This window comes from Clinocottus analis, unplaced genomic scaffold, assembly GCF_023055335.1.
Source record: "Clinocottus analis isolate CAN_PGR_092001 unplaced genomic scaffold, fCliAna1.0.p SCAF_13, whole genome shotgun sequence".
Classification (NCBI taxonomy): Eukaryota; Metazoa; Chordata; class Actinopteri; order Perciformes; family Cottidae; genus Clinocottus; species Clinocottus analis.
This window is the reverse complement of record NW_027175854.1, coordinates 12,441,708-12,468,728: the sequence shown is the minus strand read 5'-3', so window position 1 is coordinate 12,468,728 and position 27,021 is coordinate 12,441,708. Positions and strand designations below refer to the sequence as shown.

At 37.7% G+C, this 27,021-nt stretch overlaps 1 protein-coding gene across 3 annotated transcripts in view; it reads right to left on the bottom strand.

Annotated features, from left to right (window-relative positions):
* Positions 1-256: 256 nt before the first annotated feature.
* The window catches only part of nrg1 (neuregulin 1), a 39,403-nt gene continuing 12,638 nt past the window's right edge, over positions 257-27,021 (bottom strand). Inside the window, exons 2-9 of one of the 3 annotated variants that reach the window (XM_068574799.1) lie at positions 26,412-26,550; positions 19,337-19,395; positions 11,599-11,622; positions 9,034-9,136; positions 8,198-8,351; positions 7,978-8,099; positions 6,024-6,224; positions 2,713-2,797 (exon numbers count right to left, since the gene is read on the bottom strand). In XM_068574799.1, the coding sequence (XP_068430900.1) occupies positions 6,065-6,224; positions 7,978-8,099; positions 8,198-8,351; positions 9,034-9,136; positions 11,599-11,622; positions 19,337-19,395; positions 26,412-26,550 (761 nt within the window). In that variant the 3' untranslated portion in view covers positions 2,713-2,797; positions 6,024-6,064. Of the gene's footprint in view, positions 2,798-6,023; positions 6,225-7,977; positions 8,100-8,197; positions 8,352-9,033; positions 9,137-11,598; positions 11,623-19,336; positions 19,396-26,411; positions 26,551-27,021 lie in introns of all 3 variants that reach the window. The other 2 variants (XM_068574797.1, XM_068574798.1) reach the window with 2 other exon arrangements.

The window sequence follows — 27,021 nt, the reverse complement described above, 5'->3', positions numbered from 1 at the left end:
TAGACTGATGTGCGCCGACCTGCCTTAGATATCAAATCAACTGCAACTCTTTTCAGTCTGCGGAAGACGCAGTGAGATCTGCGGCATACGATTTCCCCCTAACCAAATACAAATTTCACATAATTCTATTTTGTAAATGTCTACATATATAAGGAAATCCGAAACTTTAAAACTTTAAATATGTTGACACTTTGAGGCACAAAACACGACAATGTTTCAATATTTAATAAGAATCAAGGTTTTCATTGTGTATTTACATAATTTGAAGACACTCCTACCTAAAAGCAATGCATTGTGAGTTTTGTTGCGCATACAGGTGACAAAATATGCAAGTAGATCATTTCTATTTCGGACTAATAACCATATGACAGATGGCTATGTATTTTACAGCCTAAACTCATCTTTGTTAAAATATAAATGTATACACCAAAATCTGTAATTGATTCTTGTAATGAGCACACATTTCTTAATGAAGTATAAATAATAACTTAATACACAGAAGTATGGACACCATTATAACATTAATCATGGAGCAGCACATCAATGTCATAGTACTTACTACTAGGCTGACCGCTGATTCTACATACATACATTTTAAGAACCTATGGTTGATTACAGAGCCCAATAACCTTTTACTTTTGCTAAATGTTTTTTTTCTTCTAAAATCTATAAGTGGTGACAGTCTTTGGCAGATTTTCATAAAATATGCTTCTGTTAGCAGACATTATAAAACCTTTTTCTAAATCACACATACAATGAGACTGCACATGTGAACACAAGTTGGGGTAAAACCTTTATGCATATGCATTTATTTTCTTCAGAATTGTAACAATTTTGAAAAAAATCCATGTCTTTCAAACCAGAGATAAGACAAAGAAAGGACAGCAATTAAACATGTATATATTTAGCGATTGAATTGAATCCCAAAAATGCATTAGAAACACATGGATTTCTTTACGAAGGATATGTTCTTCGTAAAAAATAATTGCGTTTTTCATTCTGTACACACCGTGAAGTTAAGCTTGCATTTAAAGATACCATCAGCAATATCATACTGGTGATGGAGGACACAAGTAACTGGAGAGTTCTGTGGAAGAAAAAGAGCATTGCTGGTCTTCATGCTAGTCATTTTCTTTGATGGCACTACCTTATCTGATCCAGTTTGCACTCTGTGAAGACGTGGATACATGCCAGCAAAGAAAGACATGGAACTTAAGTTTCATAAAGATCCGTTCAAGCATTATGGAAAATGTAGGATCCAGCATTTTACGTAAGTCAGGATATTAGACCTCTGATGTCTCAATAACCATTCTTTCTGTATTTGTATATATTTTATTTATCTATCCATTGTCAGTACCTAAACATTATGTAAGTGCAATACTACACCAGTGCAGTACCCATTTAATATTAGTAAACGTGAAATGTGTAAATTAAATCACAATATAGAATTTAATGAAATTAAATACCTACAAGATTATGTTAAGCATATAAGTAACAGTATTAGTAACACTACAGAGCCATACTTTAGTAATGGCACCTTTATCTATCAGTTATGAGAATTGTTCACCAGCAGGATTCTAGATGAGACGATGATCAATAAAACCATTATGATTTGAACCATCTTTTCCATCTCTCCACAGGTTATAAGCTGATTGATCATTTATTCATAAACATAAGTCCAGGTGTTGAAGTTTAGTATCAGGTCAAATGGTTGGAGAGGAAAACACATGAACTGTGCATTCCGTCACAGCATTCATGGACGTAGCATGCACCTCGTATGTATATAACTGCAAACTGTTGTGTCAGTGGGCACTTCCAACTGCAGGACATCAAAAGCAGCCAGCAAGTTATTTCGGATTGTTCAGATGGTGAATATATGTCTCAGTATGCAATGTTGCAGTTCCCTTAAGCACACTACATAGAAAGGCACCATTGATATTTTTCTGCACTGAAATATACTGTCATCCGTTGCTACATACTAGTGTATGGCACTTTACCTACAAGACATGAACATATTTGTACTTTTTTTTTAATATAAAACTCTTTATTTACTACATCACTAAAATAAAAGTTCCATTTTCTTTAAAAGTCTTTACAAAGCAAATAGTTTATAGAAAATAAAGGTTTAATAGTGACTATTCATTTTTTTCCCTCAGCATAAAGGATTCTCAGCAATTTCTTTTGACTTTACACAGCAACTGGATCTTGTTTGGTGGAGGAACTGGATGACTTGTCTTGAGCGTCATTAGTTGGTGATGCTGGGTTAGTCCTGCTGCTGTCCATAGCCCTGAGCACCAGGGTTGTAGTGCTGTCAGTACCCTGACGCTCCTCTTTTTCCCTCACTAGCATGTTGTCAGCATTGGACTCCACAATTTGCTGCACATGGCCATTGGTGACACTTTTGGTGCTGTTGATGTTGTTGTTTGTATTTAGTAGCTTCTCAGGTAAAGCTGAGAACATATGGCTGCCAGCTGTGTTCTCATGGTCATCTATGTAGTAACCATTCTCCATAGGAAACAGTGGGCTAGGTGGTAAGCTATCTGCCACATGACCATGGTTGTCGTGGGCAGAGGTCCTCTTCTGTTCATCTCGGCTCAATGACTTGCCTGGGCGACGTGTGTTTGACAACAGCAAAGGGCGCTCCTCCTCACCAGAGGGGCTTAAAGCCAAAGAAGGGACAGAGATTGCCAGGCTGGACAGGGGGGCAGACATCTCTGATGGAGGAGACCCTGGAGTGGCAGGAGAGGTCTGAGACGCGAGAGACAACGGATTCTGGGTTGTCATGGAAGGTACACCCCTACAACAGAAGTACAATCAAACACTTTTAGTTGAAAGATGCTCACATCAATTTGTGTGTACCACATTTTAAATCGTTGTCTGAGTTATTGAACAAAATAGTCTGATACAAAATAAAATCTGTATTTTGTTATTTTGAGAGTTGAATTGCCAATGATAGTGCTAAGAAGAAAAAAATGCCCAGAAGGCTGTGGACAATAAGTCAATTCATTTATTTTCTAACTGACTTACCTTGTCCAGGGCTTAAACTATTATTGCATATGTGGAGTAAAAAACAACTTAAAAAGTTTGCCAGTCCATCACACGGCTTACACATATAAATTGTTTCGACTCAATGACATCAATTCTTCTAAAACTGAATTTATACTTTACAGGGGTTGACTGGACTACTGTGTAGGTTTCGATTCATAGTTCAACATCTGATTTCACTAGTTGACACTACCACTCAGACAGACTGATGAATCAGCTGTTATCTGGCAATATCATGCTTTAATAAGATCATTCATTACAATTTGAATTCACATGAAATTGCAGTGTTTACATGTTTCGTGTCATCCCGATGAGCCAAGAGTGTAAAGTGGAAACTGCTTTGTTAAATGTGTCTGTAATGTAAGGCATTTAAAATAATTGCTTCATGTTGTCTTGATGCAACAACAAGCTTCATTGCAATCAGAAGCCCCAATCACAGTTCTTTTTGGTACAGTACCTTCGTAAATACCATAGCTTAATCATTTTTAAAGGAGACATACATCAGCTATAGGATAGCTACGTCAACTATGTGTCTAGACTCCATAGCTATGCTGTTAACCCCTAATGCACACCTATAGATTAAGCTAACCTGCATGTCTTTAAGGGAGAAAACCAGAACACCCAGAGGAAACCTATCCCACAACAACAACCTAATCTATCTAACCAGAAAATGCCTAACTGGTTGATGGATTTGAGATACATATTACATGTAATATGCATACATCGTATTCCTGACATAGGAAAGAATACATTTTTAAACAACGTACACACTCTCCAGTAGCTCCATCACAACCAACACATGTTTACTCAACAACTTGCACATTCCCCGGATTTTGTTCCAGTAATCAAAACCAACCCAAATGTTACATTCATAGTTGGGTTTATTGAGCTAAGAGGAAACATTTGGTATTTGCTTCAGTTGTAGTTGTAGTTTGCTTTAGTTTTAGTGGAATATACTTTTAACAACACTGCTAATGCAGTGTTATCTCATTACATTTCCATGATACCAATTTAAAATTCATTCAAAAAGTTCTTCTACTGAAGCCACCTCACAGAATAATGCTTTTTCTGTTTGTTGCAATCTCCAGCAAGTCCCTGTTGACTTGCAGGACAGAGTTCACCTTTGAAGAGTTCATCAGAGGTTGAATAGAGCTGATATGCACCATCAGCATTGGAATCTGTGGATAGGTAACAGGGCACTCGGCCAATTGCATGGCAGCCCTTGTCATCAATGTATGAATGTGTGTGAAAGGGTCAATGTTAACATGTAGTGGAAAGCGCTTTGAGTGTTCGGAAGACGAGAAAATGTGCAGCATTGGACTTTGCATAGTTGTAATAGTTGGCAGAACAGGATATCCGGAATTAATAACTTGGTCGAGCTATTCATCACTTAGGTTAATTTTCACACTGATTTACAGCTAAAAATAACACTATATAAAACAGCAACTCACTAAACTTTCCTATCAATTCAAGTCCAATGTATGAATTTATGAGCTCCTTATTTGATCAAGCCATATATTGGTTAGAAATGGTAGTTTGTGAGTAGTAATGGTGTCATAAACATCCATCCATTATCTGTAAATCCCCGCTGACATAGGAGCTGATTGACTACTTGGCATTGGGACTACTTAGCACTCTCCACCTCTCTGTGGAAGGACAAGCTATCACTTCTGGGCCTGGAGAATTTTATTTGTTGACATTTGTCACATCTGACACCACAGCCTCTGCATGTGTTGTACCACACAACGAAGTTCACCCCTCCATAGAGTTGGTGCAGTCCATTATGGAACCAACCAACTCTATTCGGGAGGGGAGAACTTCCTCGCGTGGTACAACTGGTGTACCGTGCGAGGAAGTTCTCCCCTTCCAAATAGATTTTGTTCGGTCTGTAGCCCGTCTTTTCCAAAAGGTTTTGTCATGTGACGATCCTAAGGAAGCCTGACATTGATAAAGCGTTAAAGAGATCTTGTTCGATCAGATGGAATGGAGGAGCCGGCAAATCTGAGGTTTGTGCCCCACGGAGCAGACTGCTGGGGAAATGCCATAGCTTGATCAGAAGCACTTTTGGATGGATATTTGTCTGTAGTTTGGGATCCATGGTTGCTTGATTGTAATCAAAGCTTGTGTATGTATTACTTTTAGATCGTTAGATAAGCGTAATTAAGCGTGACATTGAAAACTAAGACAAACAGTACAGAATAAGTTGAAAAGGTATAAGTAGGGTTGACTAGTGATTAGAGGTGTGGCTGAGACGTGTCCCAGTTCCTTAACTTAACTTAAGTGGCTACCTTTATTTGATGTAAACTATACAGGAGCATGATCACTGATAGCACTAGAGTAGACCATTGTAGATGTCCCAGTCATTCTGTTTGACTATATTTAAATATTGTCAAAGTTGAGATTTGACAATATTATGAGATTTGTCCTAACTGAGATTAATGATGCCAAGTATTGCTGGAATCTAAGAGGTGAACAATGATCAAAAGGAGGTGTTGTGAATATTTTATGTAGAGTTTAGTCGGTATTGTTAATCACATTAAGGTCCTATATCACCCTCCTGGGTCTATTATAGATGTCTGGATGGCTTATTGTTGTTAACTATTATTCAGACACCACTGTGTTGAGCTATGACAATAAATGTCTGAATTGAGGGGAATATTATTTATGGACATCAGATTCTTCTCGATGTATTTTCTGATCTAATTGTAATTTGCTTTACACATGCTTATTACCAACATATCTACTTATTTATTCATTAATTTATTCCTCATAGCATATTTTCCCCATTAGTATAGCATTTTGGTGGGCAGTATATTTTAAGAGACAGTGGCATATACTATTAAATTATAATATCTAGCAGAGTAAATTCTAATTTCTGTATATGTACTTACTGAGAGTATTTGCTGCATTGTTGTCAGTTTAATGAGCTTTTTGGTTTTCTATTTGTGACGCAAAGTTAAAATGTATCAGCCAATTACCTTGTACTTTAAGGCAAGTCCCTGTTGGAGGTGGATGTGTCTCAGCACTTCTTTGAATGAGCACTTAAGTCTCTGCTGCCACCAGTGGCATTCAGACGACCTCGGCTGCCCTGTGTGGCACGTTGGCTATTCTCCGGCAATGACATCACCGAGACAGACTCAGTATCAGACAGTAGACTGTTGCCCCAGTCATTAGTCCAGCTGCAGAGACAGGGAGGGGGGTCGTTTAGATGGAGACAGATTTCAGACAGGCCTCTGGACCGTGACATAAATATATTGTGGGTCAAATTTGTGTAGCCAAGTCTTTTAGTGTATTTCAATCCAGCGTTCTCATAGTCTGCATCAAGTCTAAGTCTTATTTACTGATTCAGCAGTTAATTATATCTACTGAAAGTCCTTTCAAATGTGCAAGTACAGCCAATCAGTGTTAGCAAACACCCAGAGGGTGAGATTCCAGATATAGACCTTCTGGCGAAAAACATAGACAATTGTGGGTGTTTTGGTGCGATAGAGCATGTTGGATTTCTTATGTTAACAGATATGAATATCTCATTGGAGTTTTTCTGTGACAGGACTAAGATCCATAACTTGTACAACCAGAGGCTGAAACTGGTTCCATGTCATTTCTTCAGTTAAGGCAAAATTGCTGCTTCACTTTACATTCAAGGTAAGGAAAACATTGAAAGGCTCTTGTTGTGGCTTGGTGACCTTCTCCAAATAAGCATATTCCTACCAGTATGCCACTGACTTGGCAATCAGTGTTTTAAATATCCATGTGATTCTCATATTATAAAGGTTTCTAATAATCTAGAATGACTGTTTTTGACTGTTCAACATTCCACTATCTCATATCATAATCTCATATCTGTATTTACGGTGCAATAGAGCCGCAGAAAGAGGCATTACCATATTACTGCCATGGCAATTTTTCCTTAATTATTTCAACATATTTTAGGCTTGCATGCAAAATTTTTGTTGTTGTTGTTGTTTTATGTCATGTAGTTTTAATCCAATAAGGACATATAACCTTCATGGTTTCCTAAAATAAGTTGTCCGACTTCACTACAATATCCGCTAATGATATTAAACAGTTAAAGAGTTTGGCAGCATGCTGGTCCATGCCACTGTCACTTGCAATGAGCTGACAGCGACCACACATGTTGCTGCTTTGTTGGAAGTAAGCTCTTTTGCATATTTAAAGTTTGTGACATTTTTGCAGATTTAAAGAAAATAAATACACTATTTGTCTGTCAAAGATATAGCTGTTTAGTAGGTATCTTACCTTGATGAGTGATAGGTGCTAAGGATCAATAAAAGTCCTGTTACTTTAAATATTTATTAAGTCAAAGACCACTTTTAGGCTAGACACTGCAGGGCATTACAGTGTCAATGTAATGGAACAGCATTGCAGCATCGTTGGGTTTGAACTGCACCACACCCCCTTATGAGCAAACCAACAGTCTGAACAACAGTCTGCAGCCTAAACAAATAGCAGATTATCAATCAAACATATATAACTGTCTCCCTCAGTATAGCCTTAGCTATCCAAAAGATCACAAAAGTCAGACAATTATCCTGACAATAAACAAGGGCTATGGACACCACGGCGGATGCAACAAGCATTATTTAGCTTTATATTTATAGCATATGCACAAATTATAGAATATATTCAAAACAGTAAATAAGTAAGCCATCCTGTTTCAATGCGTTGCGGTGTCTAGATTGTTTTGTTTTTCTTTTTTTCACTTTATATATGTGTTGTATTTAACCCTTATTATGTCATTACACCAACACAGCATCAGACTTCTGAGGGGCTCTGATCAAGTGTCCATGAATGATGACTTGGGACTGAGACAGGTTGGTTCTCACCACCAATACTATGACATCTGGTCCATCTGTTAAAAAACAAATTAACTTTACCAAACTAACAAAATATGTTTAAGTTATTCCTTACCTCTTGCTGGAGATGTCAGTGAATGTGGAAGGTTCATGCACCAATAAAGCCTTTTTGCTTGTAGAGAGGTTTGTTTCCGTCTCCCCCTCAGCTGCATGCAGCATAGTTGTCCCATTACAATGCTATAAAAAGAGGAGAACACAAATTGACAATTGACTTATGTTTACAAATGGAACAGGTTTTGACGCTTTTTATTTGATAGCAACAAGTAACAGCATACATCAATGTGCTGCAAATCTTGAAGAGGCAGGTTAGAAACCGGACGTCCTCTGGCTGAGTTTGTCAGGTTGGGGCCAATACCAGTATTGGTATTGTTTTTCCTCTTATTCCTCAGACTCTGCCTCAGATGGTCATGGAGCTTCTTCCTCTGTTTCCTGTTTGTGAAGAAACAGGAGACGGAGGAGTTCCAAATGTAGTTAATGTGATACCTTTATCCCATATGCATCTAGTTATTATGGCTTGACTGTAGTTATAGGAATTGATTTTTACATATTACGGTCACTACAAAATACACAACATCCTCAACCACAACATCCTCAAACGTCTCACCTGATTTAGATTGGCTGTATCTCTTATCCATTTATTATTTTATTCATTATTTTATCCATGAAATTAGTCTCAAAATGTTCACAAATGTGTTTTACATGAGCCTACAAACTAAAAAATATGATACACATTTGTATCCTTTTTAAGATTAATTTCACTCCATACCTGCTACTAACTCAAAGTTTGTTTCCAAAAACCTCTGGGTATTTAAAAACCTCTGGGTATTCTGTTGTTTTGCTGTCAACCCCAGCTCTTCACTGACTTCCTCTTGGTTCTCCCAATTCAAGTTAAAAGTTCAGATTGTTGATTTTTTGCTATTTCTGTCCTGCTATGGAACATGCTCCCTATCCCTAACACCGACTCATTATCTTTGCAGACAATTAACTTTGCTTTTTGAAAGACAATCCCAGTTCATAGTTGAGGATATTTGTGGTCTTTAGTGACTATTGGGTACCAAAAGAAAATGGTGACGTGTACCTTAACTCATGAATAAAATGTGATATGAATTACTTTGTTTTGCAGTAGGCAACCACACACATGATTCCAACGACTAGGAGTGCAATGCAGATTCCTGTTATTGTTAAAATGCGTTTCTGATACAGCTCCTCAGCTTCTGAAAAAGAGAACAGAACAATCTTAAAACTTCAGGTGACAATACACACAGACAGACGCATACATTAAAAACATTCCAGCCATGAACCCAAACAATAATAAATTGCTCTGCAAGTAGTTTTTACATTTACAGCAATCAACAGTCCAAATGCTTCATTCTGTTAAGCTTTCATAGCACTGACAGCCCAACAAATACCTTGTCCTGTTTTTAAGCGGATGCAGGTTCATTTGTTTCAGTCTTGTCAAATAACAGTCAGTGCAGAAATGTCAAAGCTATGTTTGAGACCACATAAATGGGTAGAAAAAGCACTTGTGAAATGATATTTCCTATATATATATATATATATATATATATATATATATATATATATATATACATATATATATATATATATATATATATATACATATATATATATATATATATATATATATATATATATATATACATATATATATATATATTTCTCAATGTTAATTTTCTCTGGGACTGTTGGAAGTAATTTTTCCCAACTCTATTTTTAGCAGACTAATATTAAGAGATTGTTTTATAGTGACAAACGCACATTAAAAGGCCAAGTAGTATTTTCAAGACACAACATTCAATACATATTGTTAATTCCACTGACCTAAAATGCTCTTAGGTTCTTTATGCAGGGACACAAGCTAACTGTATTATGTTGGTCAGTAATTATGGTGCATAACAATAACTTTGGATGAATTAAGATTTAACACACCCACTGAAATCATCTGTAAAGTAGGACATTTGTGTAATTTATGTACACAGCTGCAAGCAATTTAGAGAGGTTCAATCAAATAATAAGAGAGAATTGTTTAAAAACGGTTTGATGAATGTGTCGGTTAATTGGTCTGCTCGGCCATGATGGATTGGAGAACATGAAAGGACTCAGCAACTCCTTGAAGTACTTTTAAAATCAATCAACTGTCCAGGTGCTAGCATAATTAAAGAATACATTGCATTCAACTTTAATTTAAGAGTCTTATTGACAGAGTGAAAAAAATATTGATATATCAATATGGTAATTTTAGTCAAAAGGGAAAATTTTCTTTTTTTTCTTTGGACAGGTTGACATTTAAATGCAGTTTTACACAATTCAATAGCTATAACATGACTCTGACCCTGTGATAAAGAGGCATAAACTAGAGCGCTGCTAAAAGTAAGAGGGAATATAAGGAACAGTGGAAATGTACATTTGATGAAGTTGGAAACCACCACGTTCTCATTCCCAATTTGTCAAATATCAACACTTGGTCAAAAGGCCGAAGCTTCAAACTATGATGCCTAGCATCAATGTTGGAAGTGTCAATAAACACTTATCTTTTCATAATAAACTTCCCAGAAATAACGGTTTCGGAAACATAACCACCAAGTGAGAAAAATATCTTGAAAGATGTTGTTTTGAATGAGTAATGACTCTCGTGACTAGAAAGTACCCTAATGAGTGATCTATCAACTTTAGTGATTTACGGGACAAACAAATGACTGAATCAAATGAGTGATTTAACAAAATAAATCTACTTTAAACACACCCTAAATGGTAAATGAACGTGTCTCGCACCTTTCTAGTCTTCTGACCACACTAAATGTCAACAATAACTCGAAAACATACATTCATTCACTGATGGCCCTAAAGGCTCCCATGTCAGGTGACACCTGCCCTCCAGAACTCAAAAACTAGAATCACACATTGATGGTTCAGTGTCTTGCCTAAGGATATTTTGACATGCTGACCGAAGGAATTGGGTATTGAAGCGCCAATCTTCCGATTTACAGATGACCATTTATACCTCTGATCCACAGCCGCACCTAATTGGTCTATTGAAAAGTTCATACTGCATCAGTTGCTCAGATTGTCTAATTATTACATGGAATAGTTTACATTGGAGTAAGTTGAAAGCCTGGTGTGTCATATATAGAAGAGTGCCTCTGTACCTTGCGCAGAGGCGCCCTGATCAGGCATCAGTATTTGACATGTTGGGAGTGAAACCATGTTGTTAAAACAGGAAGGCAGATGGAAGGAGATGGGTAAAGTTAGGAGGACAGTGATGCTGCTCTATTGTCTCATGCTGAACACTGGTGGCAACAGAAAATGCAGGAATGGATAGCTGAAGTGGTGTGAACATACAGCATTATAAATATGCAGCCTTTTTGGCTTTCATTATGTACTTAAATAAATCAGCAGCATTTGGATTGTTTACCAGAATCAAAACACATACACATTTGGCGTCAAAATGCTAGCTTGTAGCTGCAGCATAGTGCTTTGTGTTCAATAAAGTGGATGTGTTGTCGATTGCTATAATATGTATTCAGTGTTATATGTTATTTATTCTGATGGGCAAGGCTGTATGGTCTGTTCACCTGGCAAGAGAAAACTAGCTCTACTAGAGGGTTTTAGCTTACAGTCTTACATCTGCAAACTAAGAGGAAGGAATAATCCATACCCATAAATTCAATCCCAAGATGTTCTGTCAGTGCAGAAAGGTGGCAAAGAAAGAAAATTTGATTTTTCAGATGAGATGATAATATTTGTAGTTGTCACAGTATTTATGGTAAAAGAGATATTTTCAGATTTAGCTGTACGGAATAAGGGTAACACATTCATTATACACACATAATACACTTCAGACTTTCAATTTGAACTTGACCCTTAATTAGCTTAAATCTATCCTAAAGGTACAGGAAACAATTAGCACCTAAAAATCAAAAGAGTCTATACAGACTTTTCATACATATTTCTAAACACCAGTATGGTAAGTGCATTTATATTGGTAAAATCAGGAGAACAAAGCAACGTGGCATAGGTTGCTTTGGCATAAACATGACACAAATTGTAAAGAAAAGAGGTATCACACACTAATAAACTGTACGTTAAAGATAAACTTTTGGCAACCTGAACCAAAAATACTACAGTTTAACACATCACAAAACTAAATAAAGAGTTTCTATGTGATTTAATATCAAAACGCTGCACCTCAACAATGACACCAACTAAACATACAGACCTGTGACCGTGCACCCATTGTGTTACAAAAGTGACGCCAATGGGTCTGACATAGAATATGATGCTCTTGCATTAATGTCAGTAGTGCCACACAGCCATCCAACACCCTGACCTCCTCATACTGACTCATTCAGAGATACATTCATTTAACAAGGCCAACAAGTCTGCTCAAAGCTGCAGCTGGATCTGTAAAGTGTGTGGGGAGCTAATTTATATCAGTTTCATTTTTCATTTGGAGAAAAATCTTTCTTTTTGCCAGACAAGACAAAAGAGCTCACATTTTCTGTACTAAATGATCAGCTCGGTTGGTTCTGACTGCACACAAATAATACTTTTTCTCTTGAACTTGGAATTATCTCTCTGCAAATGCTATAGTGAAAAATCTGCCGAATGTTTCACATTTAATCATCCTTCACTGGGCGACACCTCAGAGAAGTAAGCATGGGTATTCTCTCAACACTAATGACATAGTTTTAAATCCCAGAAAAGAACCAAGAAATTAAGATGATCAAGTTTAAATGAGACACTAACATATAACAATGTAAAAAGCAATTAATGGCATTTCTTGCACTGCTTGATACCTAGCCCGTTATAGAATTGAAAATTGTAGTTTCCTGTACCTTTAAAATACTGGTGAAAAAATGTATTCTTATACAAATTATTATTTTGAAGAAATGTTTGTCCTGTAATAAGGTACCTATAATAAACTGAATATAATTATACATTTTGTATTCACCTATAAGGTACAACTACTAATGGTGTGGCTTGGTGCATGCACCTCCATCAGTGTGCTTGCATTTCTTGACACCATGCCAAACAGTCAACAGACAATAAGTTAGTGGAAAAAGGATACACTCATCAGTCAAAACTCTAAACTTAGCATGCTTTGACGGTCGTGCACATTTCCCAATGAATACATAGCACTCATTATTGAGATTTCAATAATTCATCAGTTTATTACCATTTGCAGCAGTGATGCTTTTCGAAAGATAAAAATATATGGAGAAGAGAAGGTAACTCAATGTAGCGGCATCCCATGGCAGTACCCCATTGTTGTGGAATCATAATGCCACCCTCCAGTACACCTTTACCCTAGAACACTAACGTTGGGTATATTTTACCCAATATAATTTACCTGACTAAAAAAAAAACTTAAGGCAAATTCAAGCATTTTTTTTTTGTTTTACCCTGTAGACAGGTATTATAGGGGGACCCTAAAAAAAAGATATAAAATCAAGTGAAAAATTGGAGAATTGTCAATGAAACATGATTACAAATATAAATAATGGAACTATGAACTTGGTCTTTGGTCCACCCATTCCTGGGTCATATGAGCCTTGTCCTATGAAGGAAAAGTCTTCCTTCAATGGTAACACCCATCAATTTATTTTTTACCCTTTATCACTAACGTCATGAAAATCACCCAAGCACGAACCTGTTGAAAAAAACAGGTATTAGAACAGGGAGACACGCCTACCTTCGATAACGTCAGTGAGCAGCCTGAAGCTGCACAAGGGCCCACGCAACTCCGACAAAAGCAACACAATAAAAATCCCGTAACCACAATTGCAGAGATAAAAATCACCCGACGTTAGGGGTCTAGGGTAGGTGCTATGCTTGGTGTTCAGAGCTCTGTGCAGGAAGATAAGGTTCTACAGGTTGAAGCTGCTGCAGTTGTTGGAAAATTGCTGTGATTGCTTGCACGCAAAACCATTCAAATCCCATCTAGATTTAGGGCACAAGAAGGATCAATCGCATGTGTCGTTTGATTGGAAAGGGTTTGCGTCTAAACAACTTGTTGTGATGTTCACAGTAAAAACTACACCACCTGGTGAGAGTGCATATGCAGGATATAGGTGAGTGAGCAAGACAGGATATACTGTAGGTGCAAAAGCGCCAGAGAATAAAGGCTCGTGACTCTTCATCAAGTTGTTGGTCGTCTAGTCTATAGTTCCACAATGAGGAGTAAATGGAAAGACACACGAAGCATCAACCAGGACACTGCGTTTTGTCTCTTTGTTTCTTGACCAAAAAAAAGAAAGAGGATGAAAAAACTCGCTAAGCTAACACAGAAGGACGTGAATGGTAGTCCGCCCTCGGCCCTTATTTCACCTTATCAGATCATGTATGTATTATTCAGTGGCGGGCTGTGGTTTTTTGACCTAGGCCTTCAATGAGCGCCGTATGGTCAACATCACGGACAGACTGGGAGGAAAAAGTGTCCCTGGAGTTACTGTTACAGACCAACACACTCAATACACGGCACATTCATGCATGTGTGGACAGCAGACACCCAACCCACGGAGCCACACGGCACCACCACGAGCATGGAGGGAGGTCACGAGAAGTAAAAAAAAAGGAGATTCTAAGTTCGAGATGCTAGCCACACTAACCAATCACAGTGCATGTTAATGGTCACGTGGCCCCACTGGATGAATTATAAATAATACATAACCTAATAATGCTATTATTTGATTATGTATTAATTGTAATTCATTATAAGTGTTGCAGATGGCTGTAGTCCTACCCTTAATTAGGGACACTTTGTCCAGCAATGTGGTGCAATGCTGCATTTACAATTCAACATCATAGAGATTTTTGTTATTATCGCACCAAAAGTGCATTGAGAAGTGATCAACTGTACTCTGAGTAACAATTGGGAAAAGACAACGTGCACATTGTTCATTTATGACACAATGGATCATCATTTACTGGGAGATCAAAGAAACTACATATGATCACTGTTCAGTAGGTCCTCACCGCGGATCTGATCAATATCTTGAGAGAAGAGAAGGTCCAAGCTATGACAATCCTTGTGAGTGGTGCTTGAAATTAAAATATTCAGTAATATTAAGAAATTCAGTTGCCACACTATTTGTGGTGTCTTCTTCACTGGTTACTGGATGCTGCCTGCATCCGTTTCAAACATTGAAACTTTGCTGCAAACATATTGGGTCCAGTCTACATACAGGACATAATTCAACCTCACACCCTGGCCTGTTCACTCCACTTGGCATCTGTTTGCTGTCCTGGCTCCTAAATCGTGGAATAAGTATCCTAATGACATCAGGACAGCAGAAAGTCCTTACATCTTTCGCCATAAACTAAAAACACATATTTTCCAACTATACAATGAATAAAGAAGTACCACAATAGTACAGAAAAATCCTTAAACAAATCATGGATCGTTTCAACCTATCCCAGCTGATTGAAAAACCCACCAGGTTAACTAACCACTCCAAAACTAGAATTGATTTGCTGTTTTCAAACAGACCTGATAGAATTGTAGCCACAATGCAATACTTTTTTACAGAAAATTGACTAAGTTACGTTTCTCCAACTCCTTTTCAAAACCAACCAGTTAATTCCACACCGTGCTATGAATTCATACCAAAAAAAGAGCAACATAACCTAGCTGCAGCCCTACACGAATACAACTGGGCCAAATTACTCACATGTATGAACCCTGAGAGTGGGGGTGATCTGTTTAACAGATCAGTCAAAGAAATTATGGTCCCTTTCATCAGTGGAGGGAGAAATCAGGTGAAGAAGGGTAACTCTCTACCATGGGTCAATGAGGAATGTGGAGTGCTCATGTCTGTTTGAGATACACTGTTGAAACAGTCGCTGAAGTCCAGCCTGGGTACCGACAGATTTGAACAAATTGGTTGGCCGTAAATGCAAACAGGACAAGGAACTAGAGCTTTTAATAAATAACTCTCTAGTGAGGGATCTTGTCACTCTGGGCAAGCTCTTCTCCTCTCCTGAATGCAGCGAGAGCCCGGTCAACTCTCTCCAACCTGTCTTTAAGATCACTGAAATAACTGACTCTGAGGTAGTCAAGATAATTAGTGGTATGAGACGCTCTAAAGCCAAGGATGTCTTTGGCTTTAACGCAAACTTTTTTAAAGAACATAAACACTCCTTGGTCCAACGCGTAACTCATCTGGTTAACCTATACCTCAAACATGCAGTGGTCCCCTCAGCCTGGAAGGTGGCAGTGGTAACCCCAATCTTCAAGTCTGGGAAAATATTTGACATGTCTAACTACAGACCAATTTGCATCTTGCCAATAATATCTAAAATAGCAGAAAAATGGGTTGCCTTGTAGAGCATCTCAACAAAGACCATCCCCTGTTGCATCCTATGCAGTTTGGTTTTCGTGCCCACCACTCGACTGAGACGGCCCTGTGTGTCCTCATTGAAAAGATCAAGGGTCTGTTGGATAGGAATGCATGTGTCGGTGCTATGTTTTTAGATCTTAAGAGAGCTTTCGACACTGTAAATCACTAAATCCTACTGTCCAGGTTAACCCATTTTAACTTTTCCCCCCATGCTCTTAACTGGTTCACATCATACTTATTCAACAGAAAACAATCGGTTACTGTAGATGGTGCTAGGTCTCCCTTTCTTGAATGTCCTGTAGGTGTTCCTCAATGGTCAGTCCCTAGGCCACTTTTATTTTCCCTGGTTATTAATACACTACCCAACTCTTGTCAGAATATACATAAACAGATGTACGCAATCTTTACATCAGCTAAAAAAAAACAAGAAGCTTTATGCATCCTATCATCCGCTACATCTGATGTCCAGACTTGGCTCACTAACTCCTGCCTCCTGTTGAATGCCAAAAAAAACTGTATGTATGATTTTCTCCAAACGTGCCAAAAAAATAACACACTCGAACATATTTGTAAAGGGAACAGAGCTAGACTAAGTAACCGAGTTTAAGTACCTGGGGGTAATTCTAGACTCCAACCTGACCTTTAAGAGCCATGTCAAAAAGGTAGCGACCTACATCAAATTCAACCTACTAAGCTTCAGGCACATCAGACAGAGAACGCAGCCAAGACATTCTTAAATTCCATGATCTTCGCTCTTTTAGTGTACTGTCTGACCAGCTGGTCACTCACATGCACAGCAACACTCAAAATCATAGAATCTCTGTATAAGAGAGCACTCAATGTCTTTGACAAGAAACCGCAAACTCATCATGACTGCCACATAGTGAACAAGCATACGTTTTTAAGTTTTAACAACCTGATCAGCCTTAAAGAAGCCAGCATTATTTATAAAGCCCTAAATGGTCTGGCACCTCCTATGCTAAACGAGTTCATTAAACAGAGACCTGTCTGAGGCCCTGAGGCCAGAGTCACCAGAGACGCCGAAGAGGTGACTGTGTCATCCCGCACAGGCGCACCACCTGTGGTCAGACGGTTCTGTCTGTCAAAGGCGGCACCCTCTGGAACACTTTACTATCGTCTGTTAGGGAGTGCCCAACCTTCTTCACTTTTAAAAAGCACATGAAGGGATGGTTGTTGTCCATCAAAAAGTTGTGCACTTTTCTCTGTGTGCAATGTGAGGTGTGTTCAGCCTGTACATTCTGGCAAGGGGACAGGCAATGGAAATCAGCCTTGGTGCTGGAATTGGGTGCATTTAAATTTGAATTTTAAGTGTTCATCAATGTACATTGTCCCTCTTGAGCAAATAAAAAACTTGAACTTGAACGTACAGTTGTTTTCAAACTTTTTTGTCACACCCCACTTTGGAGGATGAAAAATGTTCATGCCCCACCACCAAAATGGTCCATGCGAAAATGTTTTTTTTTTTTGTGACTACTCCATCCATGCTTTTTAAAATAAAAGAATAAAGAAAATTGCAATCACTTTCAAGTAAACCAGATCGCTCCATCAAACAAAAGCAAATAAAATGTGCAATCACTTTGTTCGAACAATAAAACTAATGTTCTACATGTGCAAAACATAACTAAAGTTGTGTCCAAAAAATAGCTGATTGTGGCTGCAATTAACCTGTTTTGCACTGAATATATTTTCAAGTTAATAACAATAACGGACAACCTTTGCCAAACAAAACCTTATAATTATGCAGATATGTGAGCCGTCACGTTTAATGAGTGTTAGTGGCTGCGGAGCCTGCTTTCCTCTACAAATCCACTCTCAATTCATACTCACTGTTGAGCTTAGATCAGTATTCTGTTTTGAGAGACGTAACAGCAGAAAAAGCCAAGAATCAGCAAGTTGCGCAAGCGTAACCTGTTAACAGCGTGATGTAAACATTTCCACAAAAGTACAGGCATTTTGCCATGTATGTATTGATGATGTTTTATGTCCGTGTACTTTTGTAATATATAAAGTTCTCAATATAGGTCTTGAAATAAATTCATTTCTTTATTCCCCCATCACGGCCCACCTGTAATTCCCCCATCACGGCCCACCTCTCTAGTTGCCCCACTAGAGAGTTTGAGAACCACTCCTTTAGTAGCACTTAAATGGCACTTACTTATAGCACTTTGTAATTTGGCTTTCTTGAAGGAAATTGTACAATCATGTTCTGAATTTGTACTCACTCACGAATGCACTTATACTAAGTCACTTTGGATGAAAGTGTCAGCTAAATAAATGTAATGTAATGAAAGTTAAATGTTAATGAGCCCTTACTGTCCCGAGTGTAATGGTGGAGACCATTTTCAAAAACAAGGGGAATAAACGTGGAAAAACACACAAATTTGACAACATGGTTGAAGAGACCATCTAACATCTGTAAAGACCTTCACCTGACTATTCTCCATGAAGACAATGCAAACATATTAGTCACAGGGCTTACATTGTATTGCATCTATAACGTTATATAGAAAGTTGTCAATGTCTGTATCTGCATTGGAGAAAGGATCCTGAAAAGACATCGACATTAGTCCCACCCTAGGTGCTGCTGGACCCATCTTTAGTCCCCCTTCTGCGCTTAGTTGTTGATTACTTTGTCTTGTCATGCAAAATCAGAACACTCGAACTCGGTGGAAAGGCTGAAATGTCTTGACCGAGGCAAATTTGATTGTGTTCTAATAGAAAGAAATCAGGTGTTTTGTATGTATAACTACATCTATATATTTAAACATACAGTCTGCAACATAAAACAATTACAAATCTTCCAGTTTAAAAATGTAAATCTGCAAACCTTATTTGTATTTTGAAATAGACATAAAATGTCTACAACTTCTACAATATCACATGCAACTTTAACATAAACAACATTTTGAGAAACAAACTTCACCATGCAAAATGTTTTGGGCTGCATACATCACAGATCTCAAGAACATGTACAAGAACTGTTAATTGAGCATGCTCCAATCCCAGAACAGATATGATAGGAAATAGACTTACTGTAAAAGCTGGCCATTACATAGTTTTGGCAGCGATCCCCAGTAAATTCATTTGGACACCTGATTAGGAAACAAAAGAAACAAACAAGAGGAGAGGAGTTAGTTCATAGAGCTGTGCAAAACCCACGACAGTCATCACTGGTGTTGGCAGGAAGGGCCAGCGAGACCAATATGTCTAGCTATAGTCTGTGAGTCTATCGATCATCTCAGACCTTCATATACAAGTACATTGGATTATGATCTCCAGTTCAGGTAGTCTACCTCGTATAGATAAACTGTTGTATTTTGCACAGGCCCTTCATCAAACTCTATAGGTTTGAATGCTGTCTTAGCAGTGGACTGAAATTTGCATGTACTATTGGAGCCACTCAGGACAAGTCTAGTCTTGCCTGTTACATAATCCAATATCGGAGGTGTCATGACTCCTCCCAAAAAGCAACATAGACAAAAATGCATGGCAGTCATACAGGATGGCAATCTGTTAGTCATGATGTGCTTGCAGCCCAACCTCAACATCAGAGATCAACGCGCTGGGTACCCCTCTAGCATTAGTTTTCAACATGTGAGGACTGCATTACATTCATAGTGTCCTTTCAAAAACAGCTGCCTTCTTCAAAGGAAGTTAGGTTTAGGCAAAACCACCACTTAGGAAACGAGTGTCATTAACATTATTTTGACTCACCAAGCGACTCCCGTCACTACAGAGTGACTGACGACTCACATGAAAAGCTACTCATGGGACTGTCTCAGTGCAATGCATACAGTCGCTAGAGCGGGCCTCCATACATCTCTCTCCGATGCCGAGGGGAAATGACCAAGTAAGTATTTGGACTTGAAACAATAAAAATGATCACTGCTTTACCAACCACATTGTGGTCAGTCTAGCACTGGACCATTGAGAAAACTTGGGGATGCAGGGAATACCTGTTATGAGAGTGTTCTCTTGGTGTATATGGTGGGGCTGAATGGGAAGAGCAGTAAATAGTAAGTCATACCTTCTGACAAGAAAACCATAGATGAAGGCAGTTTGCTGCCCTGAACAGCATAGATGGGGCGTGATGAGATGTAAAGTACATGCAAATTTTAGTGCACTACTCCACAGGAGTGTGCTTAAGACTTTAGGCTTCCCTTGAGCTCACAGAAATAGAATTACAAATATAGTGCATGGCCTATCATCAGATTGTTATCCCTGCATACAAGGGAAACATGGAATTCTCCACTAATTCTTGGAGAAAACATGACACGGGTGAAACACCAGCAATGACATGTGGGATTGATTACAGCTGTGTTCACATACGTTTTGAGTCTGAGACTTTCTTAAGCACAGCTTGTTCACATCGGTGCCCAGTGAATCCAGCCAAGCACCTGGTTGGTGGGTAGAAAGGAAAGAGATAAACAGTACGGACATTTTACATACAAAACATGAGAACACATGCACAAACACAAAGACATCCAGTGTACATTCACAAAACATGATTGTATCCACGATATAACCTTAATGCCAAACAACAATGCTGTCAACAAAGTTTTTTAATGTCCAATTCTAATGTTTTTCAAATAAATTAATGCCTTTTACAATATGTGATTTTAAAGTAAGTATTAATATGACTAGTATAGCTTCCTGATTTTTACACGCCCTTTGTTGGGCCGGAAAGGGTTTGCCATTTGGGAATCCTTTTTTCCTTTCCAGAAAATTTGCCATCATGGAAAATGAACAATAGGTTACGTTAAGGCAACCAACGCACATAAGGTTAGAAAAATATTGTGGCTATATTGAGAAAAATGGCAAACTTGTAAGTCAAACACGGCGACTGCTTAAGTCAGATGTGCTGCACGGATGTGCTCCACACTGATCCACCACCTGGCTGCCATACCCTTAAGGGCCGATCACACGAGACGCGACTCTAAAAAACGCGTCTCTCGCAAAACCATTAATTTCCTATGGTACGGTTTTTCTAGCGTTTTTTCAGCGTGTTTAAAAGTTACAATATTCTCAACTTTTAAGCGCGCTGCGCGGAGTCGCACAGCTCATCACCGTCACAATTGGCCTTTTAAAAAAACGCCTTTTTCGAAAAACAACCAGCGCATTTTTGTCAAGGCGTTTTTTAAGCGGCTGCGCTTTCAAAAGTCGCGTCCTGTGTGATCGGCCCTTTACTGTACTTTCCACCTCGCTAAAGGAACACAACTTCCCACATTGGCACTGATTGAAGGTATTGCAGCTAAATCATGAAATAAATATAAATAATAAATAAATAATATATATAATAAATAAATAAATACATGTGAAAAAAAATACACATATTTTTAAAAATCACAACTATATTTCTGTTGCACACAAATAGTTTAAAATAAATGTAAATTAAATCCACAATGTATTTGAAAATGTCATCAAAAACATATTTGGATGTTGTTACATTTCTATACAAACTGTTGAACCTTTATTTTACAACTATTGTCATGTTTATGTCTTCACTGCATTCGTGCAGTAAAGACATGTGTTGTTATTTTCATAGACTCCCCTGACTATTTCGCAATCTACAAATGCACTTTCTTTAACTGTAGATAGTCAAATGTCTCAAATGACTTTTTCATATGAGTGAGGGATATACTCTATGTCATACTCAGGTAGGGAAACAAGCAAACGTGGGCAGATAAGTCTGTACAGCTCCCCAAAACAACTCAAACAAAAGGATGAAGCACCTGGATTGAAAGTTACTTCCATAATGTTGAAGGAAAGACCATCATCTGGCAAACAAAACAATTCTAAATGTTTTTTTTTACAATTTCAGAAACTGACAATAAGAAACTGTAAAATATATAAATTCAAACTAACATACCGGGGGGCAACAGTGGAAGATAAGTAACACTAAAATGTTAAAATATAAAAACAGGAATAAATAATCAAAAGAAAACATGGACATTGAAGGCACAAATTATATTTGTATAACTTCATACACAGATCACAGCCGATACATGCTGATACAGTTTCATGGCCTTTTTGATGGCACAGCATTTAATGGTAACAAACACTAAAAAAAGATCTTTGGCTTGTAACTATACATTCAGACATATTTATGAAGACAAAAAGAGAGTGAATACCTCAGTTATTTGTCTTACCCTTTTTCTTACAGGGTGGTGAGAAACTCATTTTTCCACAAGTTGTGTCTACAGTATTGACTAAAGAAACATCAGCTTGACAAGAAATTCCCTGACACAAAGTCGTAGACCCATTAGGTACATATCCCATTGCCAAAGCAAATTCCCAAAGAAAAGTTGAAATGTAAAATGAAGTAATCATAATGAGATTATTTACAATGTTTCTGTCAAACAAATATTTAAAATAAAATATCATGAAAATTGTATCATAATTTCCAAAACCTTTTTTAGTCATTGGACTAAACGTTACTTTTATTTTATCTTCTAGAAAATAAAAAAGTGCTAGCATTGGCAGTCAAAACCATCCAGATTTGTCAAACCACTAATATGAACTAGAAATAATCTGTGAGGAACATTTTTCCCATATGTTGACATATTTGAGTCAACTTTGAAATAAGTAACGGTGTCAACACATATTCCAATGTTTGAGTTTAGTGGGAAGAAGAATCATCACATAGTCAACTGGCAAACAAACGTACAGCTTCACTAACGCTAGCCAACGTTCACTCACACGAGAAAGACATCAAGTGTGATTACTGGCAGGCGACTGACATTGCAGTGGCAAGCACACAAAAGAGTATCTGATTGGCAACAGATATTCTGTGGAAAATTCACAAATGATGCATTTGTGAATCGAGCAACATCAGGGAAGTGTAAAGAAGAACACACACCGATGCAGTGAAGTTCACCTATTACCAGCACTTTATAAATACCGATTCACTGGTTTGTAAAAATAAAACAAAATGTTTTTGATAACATTTTCAAAGAAATATGTGTGTGCATTAGAAACATATTTGTGAATATTTATAATGATATAATTATTTTTGTGTGCATTCACATATTTTGTGAGAGTTATTTATAAAAAATACATTTCAGAATTCTTCTGTGTGCATTCATTAATACTGAGACATGATCATACCACATAGCTGGATCTCCCTAGGAGAAGGAAAAATGTGCAGAACATTTTTACACTGGGAACCCAGAGACCATCTCTGTGTTTTGTTCAGCTTACTAATTTAGGCTCTCACCTACACTCCTTACAGCTGTGTGTCACTGGGCATTATCAAGACGTCTGTCGTCATCTGAACCTCAGCAGTCCTCAAAGATTGCACTGTCTGACACTTGCTATACCCGTGCCCCTATTTGGTTTTACCTTTTTATATTTGTTTAATTTAGAACATTTCCTCAAAGACTTTTGTTCCACCGCACGGTGCAGGTCGGTGCTGTAATGTAATAATGTTTTGCTTTGAGGAGAACTGAGGAGTTAAAGACAAACCTCTTGGGCTTGCCTACTGACACATAGGTCTGATGAGAGCCATGCAAAACAAAAGCTTGTATCAAGAATGGAGATGGGCTCTCAACCCTACAATGTCACCCATTCCATGTGTAGGATTGCAGTCTGTGGTAACGGATAATCATATCACCACAGCCTCATTAATCATGGTCAATGGTACATATGTGTAGTTGTTCAGTATACTTGCCAACTTTCAGACACTATGGCCTGAATGATGCTGCTTAAGCAGAGGTCACTTACTCTCCAAGAAACACCACCTGAATGTTGTGGAGGAGTTTGCCTGTCCTGTTACCTTAGGAACTGTCTGGGGCAATAGTCCCTGGTAGGGTCTCCCGGGTCAAAGTGGTCCCAGGGGAGGAACAATTCACAGACCCTATATGAATTGTCAAAAAAGGAGCTGCAGAACCTGGCATAAAAAAGCGAAACTTTGGCAACCTTCTGACCTGGGAGGGGGCTCACAAACAAGCTCACCAGCAAGGCCTTGAGCCATGGGGCTGTGTCGGGCACAGCACAAAAAGACAACATGGAGCAACGCCCTGTGGGCCCAACAATTCTTGGATTGGGTGTATTGGATGGCAGGCAACAGTGGAGCGGCAAGCAGTGTGTGTCCCTACATCTAGAGAGTGGATAGTCACCTCTCTGGTGGGATAGGATCTGATGCTTGTGTGAGGGGTGGGAATGTGGATATAATTGGGCTCACCTCTATGCATAGCACTGGTTATGGAACCAAACTCCTGTAAAGGGGCTGGAGTTACATTTTCTGGATTTGCGCAGGTTGAAAGTTTCGGGATAGATGTGGGGATACTTTTGAGCCACCAGCTAAGCGCCACTCCACAGGAAATGAAACTTCTCCTCCATGCAACTGCAAGTCACTTAGAGACAGTCTCTGACTGTTTATGCTAATGCACCAAAAGCAGCTCTTAATAGCTGGTTGAGTTTTTGGTTGTGGTGATCAGCAGAAGGCTAATCCTATCCTGGGTGCAGGACAACATATGTAGACTGTACAAGAGTGAAAGCAGGCATCACTGGTGTCTCCTTTATGTCACATAACCACACATTAATGGCAATAAAATGTACAATATTGAAATAACTTAACTTGTGTTTTTCTGATACATTATAGTTCTACAACTTGTATCTGATCACTTTGGATTACTTCACAGATTCAGATGAATTAAACAAAATATTATCAACTAATAAATTATGAATATTTAGAAAGTAAACTACCCAGCAGAATACAAAGTAATATTAAAGTGTTCCAATTTGGCCAGCTGCAAAATTAAAGTTATGAACACATGCCTCAATAAAATACCTTAACTATATATATATATATATATATATATATATATATATATTTTTTTTTTTTTTTTTTTTTATTGAGGCATATATATATATATACATACATATATATATATACATATATATATACATATATATATATATATATGCCTCAATAAAATAACTTAACTATATATATATATATATATATATATATATAGTTAAGGTATTTTATTGATAAATTTATATATATATATGTATATATATGTGTATATATATATATATGTATATATATGTGTATATATATATATATATATATATATATATATGAATGTATTATTCTGCATGACTACTGTTTTATGTTTTATCCACTGTGACTTTTAGATAAGGGTGTTTATGCAAAGTGAGCTTTGCGAAATAAGATTCAACTGAACCTAGTCTACTTCATATTAAATAGATACACCTTTGAGCATACTTACTTCTAAGTCTCCAAGGATGTTAAATGCTGTTCAGATCTGTAAAGGTCTCTGAAGCAAATTTGGGATTTTAGACTATACAAATGAATTTAATTAAAAACCTGTTTACCTTTTATTGCCTGTTTTATACTGCCATTGACTATTTTCTGACTCCTCACTCAACTACCAGCCCTCAGCTCGTAGGGGCCGTTAGTGATGACAGAGCTAAGTGCATTACTGCCAGCCACTACTGTGCGCACAGAGACACAGTTTACTCACGTTGTTGTTTTACACAGTGTGTTTGTCTAATTAACTAACTAACTAACAGTCCACACCACCACTTAGTCGCTGCTACATGTAGAGACAGCTTTCAAGTTTTTAATTTTGCCAAGATTGTCTTAAAGGATGGTTTTGAACCAAACTGCAATTGTTGCTGCTTGTTTTGTTGAGTTTGGGAGAATGAAGTGAATTCTAAAAAGCCTTGGAGCCCATTGGTGTTTGATGCAAAGATAACCAATTGTGGGTTGTTGCATTCCATCACACAACACAGCAGTGGTTGATGCAGACACAGCTGGTGGAGATCAGCCCCTTTTTAGTTAGTGTCTATTTTAGCTTATGATTCTAACAATATGTATTTGGAGTGTTTGGATAATGTCTGGGTGCTAGCCACTGAATAAAGTCTTATCTTATGACACATAATCACAAAATACCTGATCATTACACAGAAGTTATAGATTTATAAAGAATGTGTCTGTTTTATACATGTTATAAAGATTACATTATGTTTGCATTACTCAGCATGAAGTGAATACAATAAATCACAGTAACTGTTTTATAGCATATGTATTTGAGATGGAAACTTGATTCAAAGTCAGTATTTGAACCTACTGTCGTACCTGCAAAGAAACTTTGTGGTGCCTGGCATGATTTCAAGGGTGAAGCACTCCCCTCCATTAACACAGTAGTTCCTCTGTCTGTCACTGCAGCGTGTCACATGACTGGAGGTCTTGGCTGTAGTGGTGGTTCTGCTGGCAGCTGCAGAAGATACCCGCAATTAGAGCAGCAAGAAAACGAGACTCAGTATGACTCCAAATGAAAAAAAAAAATCAAAATACCCATAGAAACATTGCAAAACACTAACTCTACAGTCATATGTTCAGTTTGTTTCAAACACTCATATTTGTCACCAGCATGGGCTTTGTTCATTTTTCTTTCAAGACCACATCCTAAAACACATGTGAAATGAAATGTGAAACACTATTCATTTTTGGTGAAAATAGTATTTGGTGCATGAGGAGAAGAGCAGCGGGTAAGCAACATCTTCAAACATTATGTATATATATATAAATATTTATATATATATATATATACATATACATATATATATATATATATATATATATATATATATATATATATAAACACACACAAACATGCATTTGGAAGTACACTAATGTCCTTTTCTTTGAACACAGTAATGATTGAGAATGTTGAATGTATTCCAGG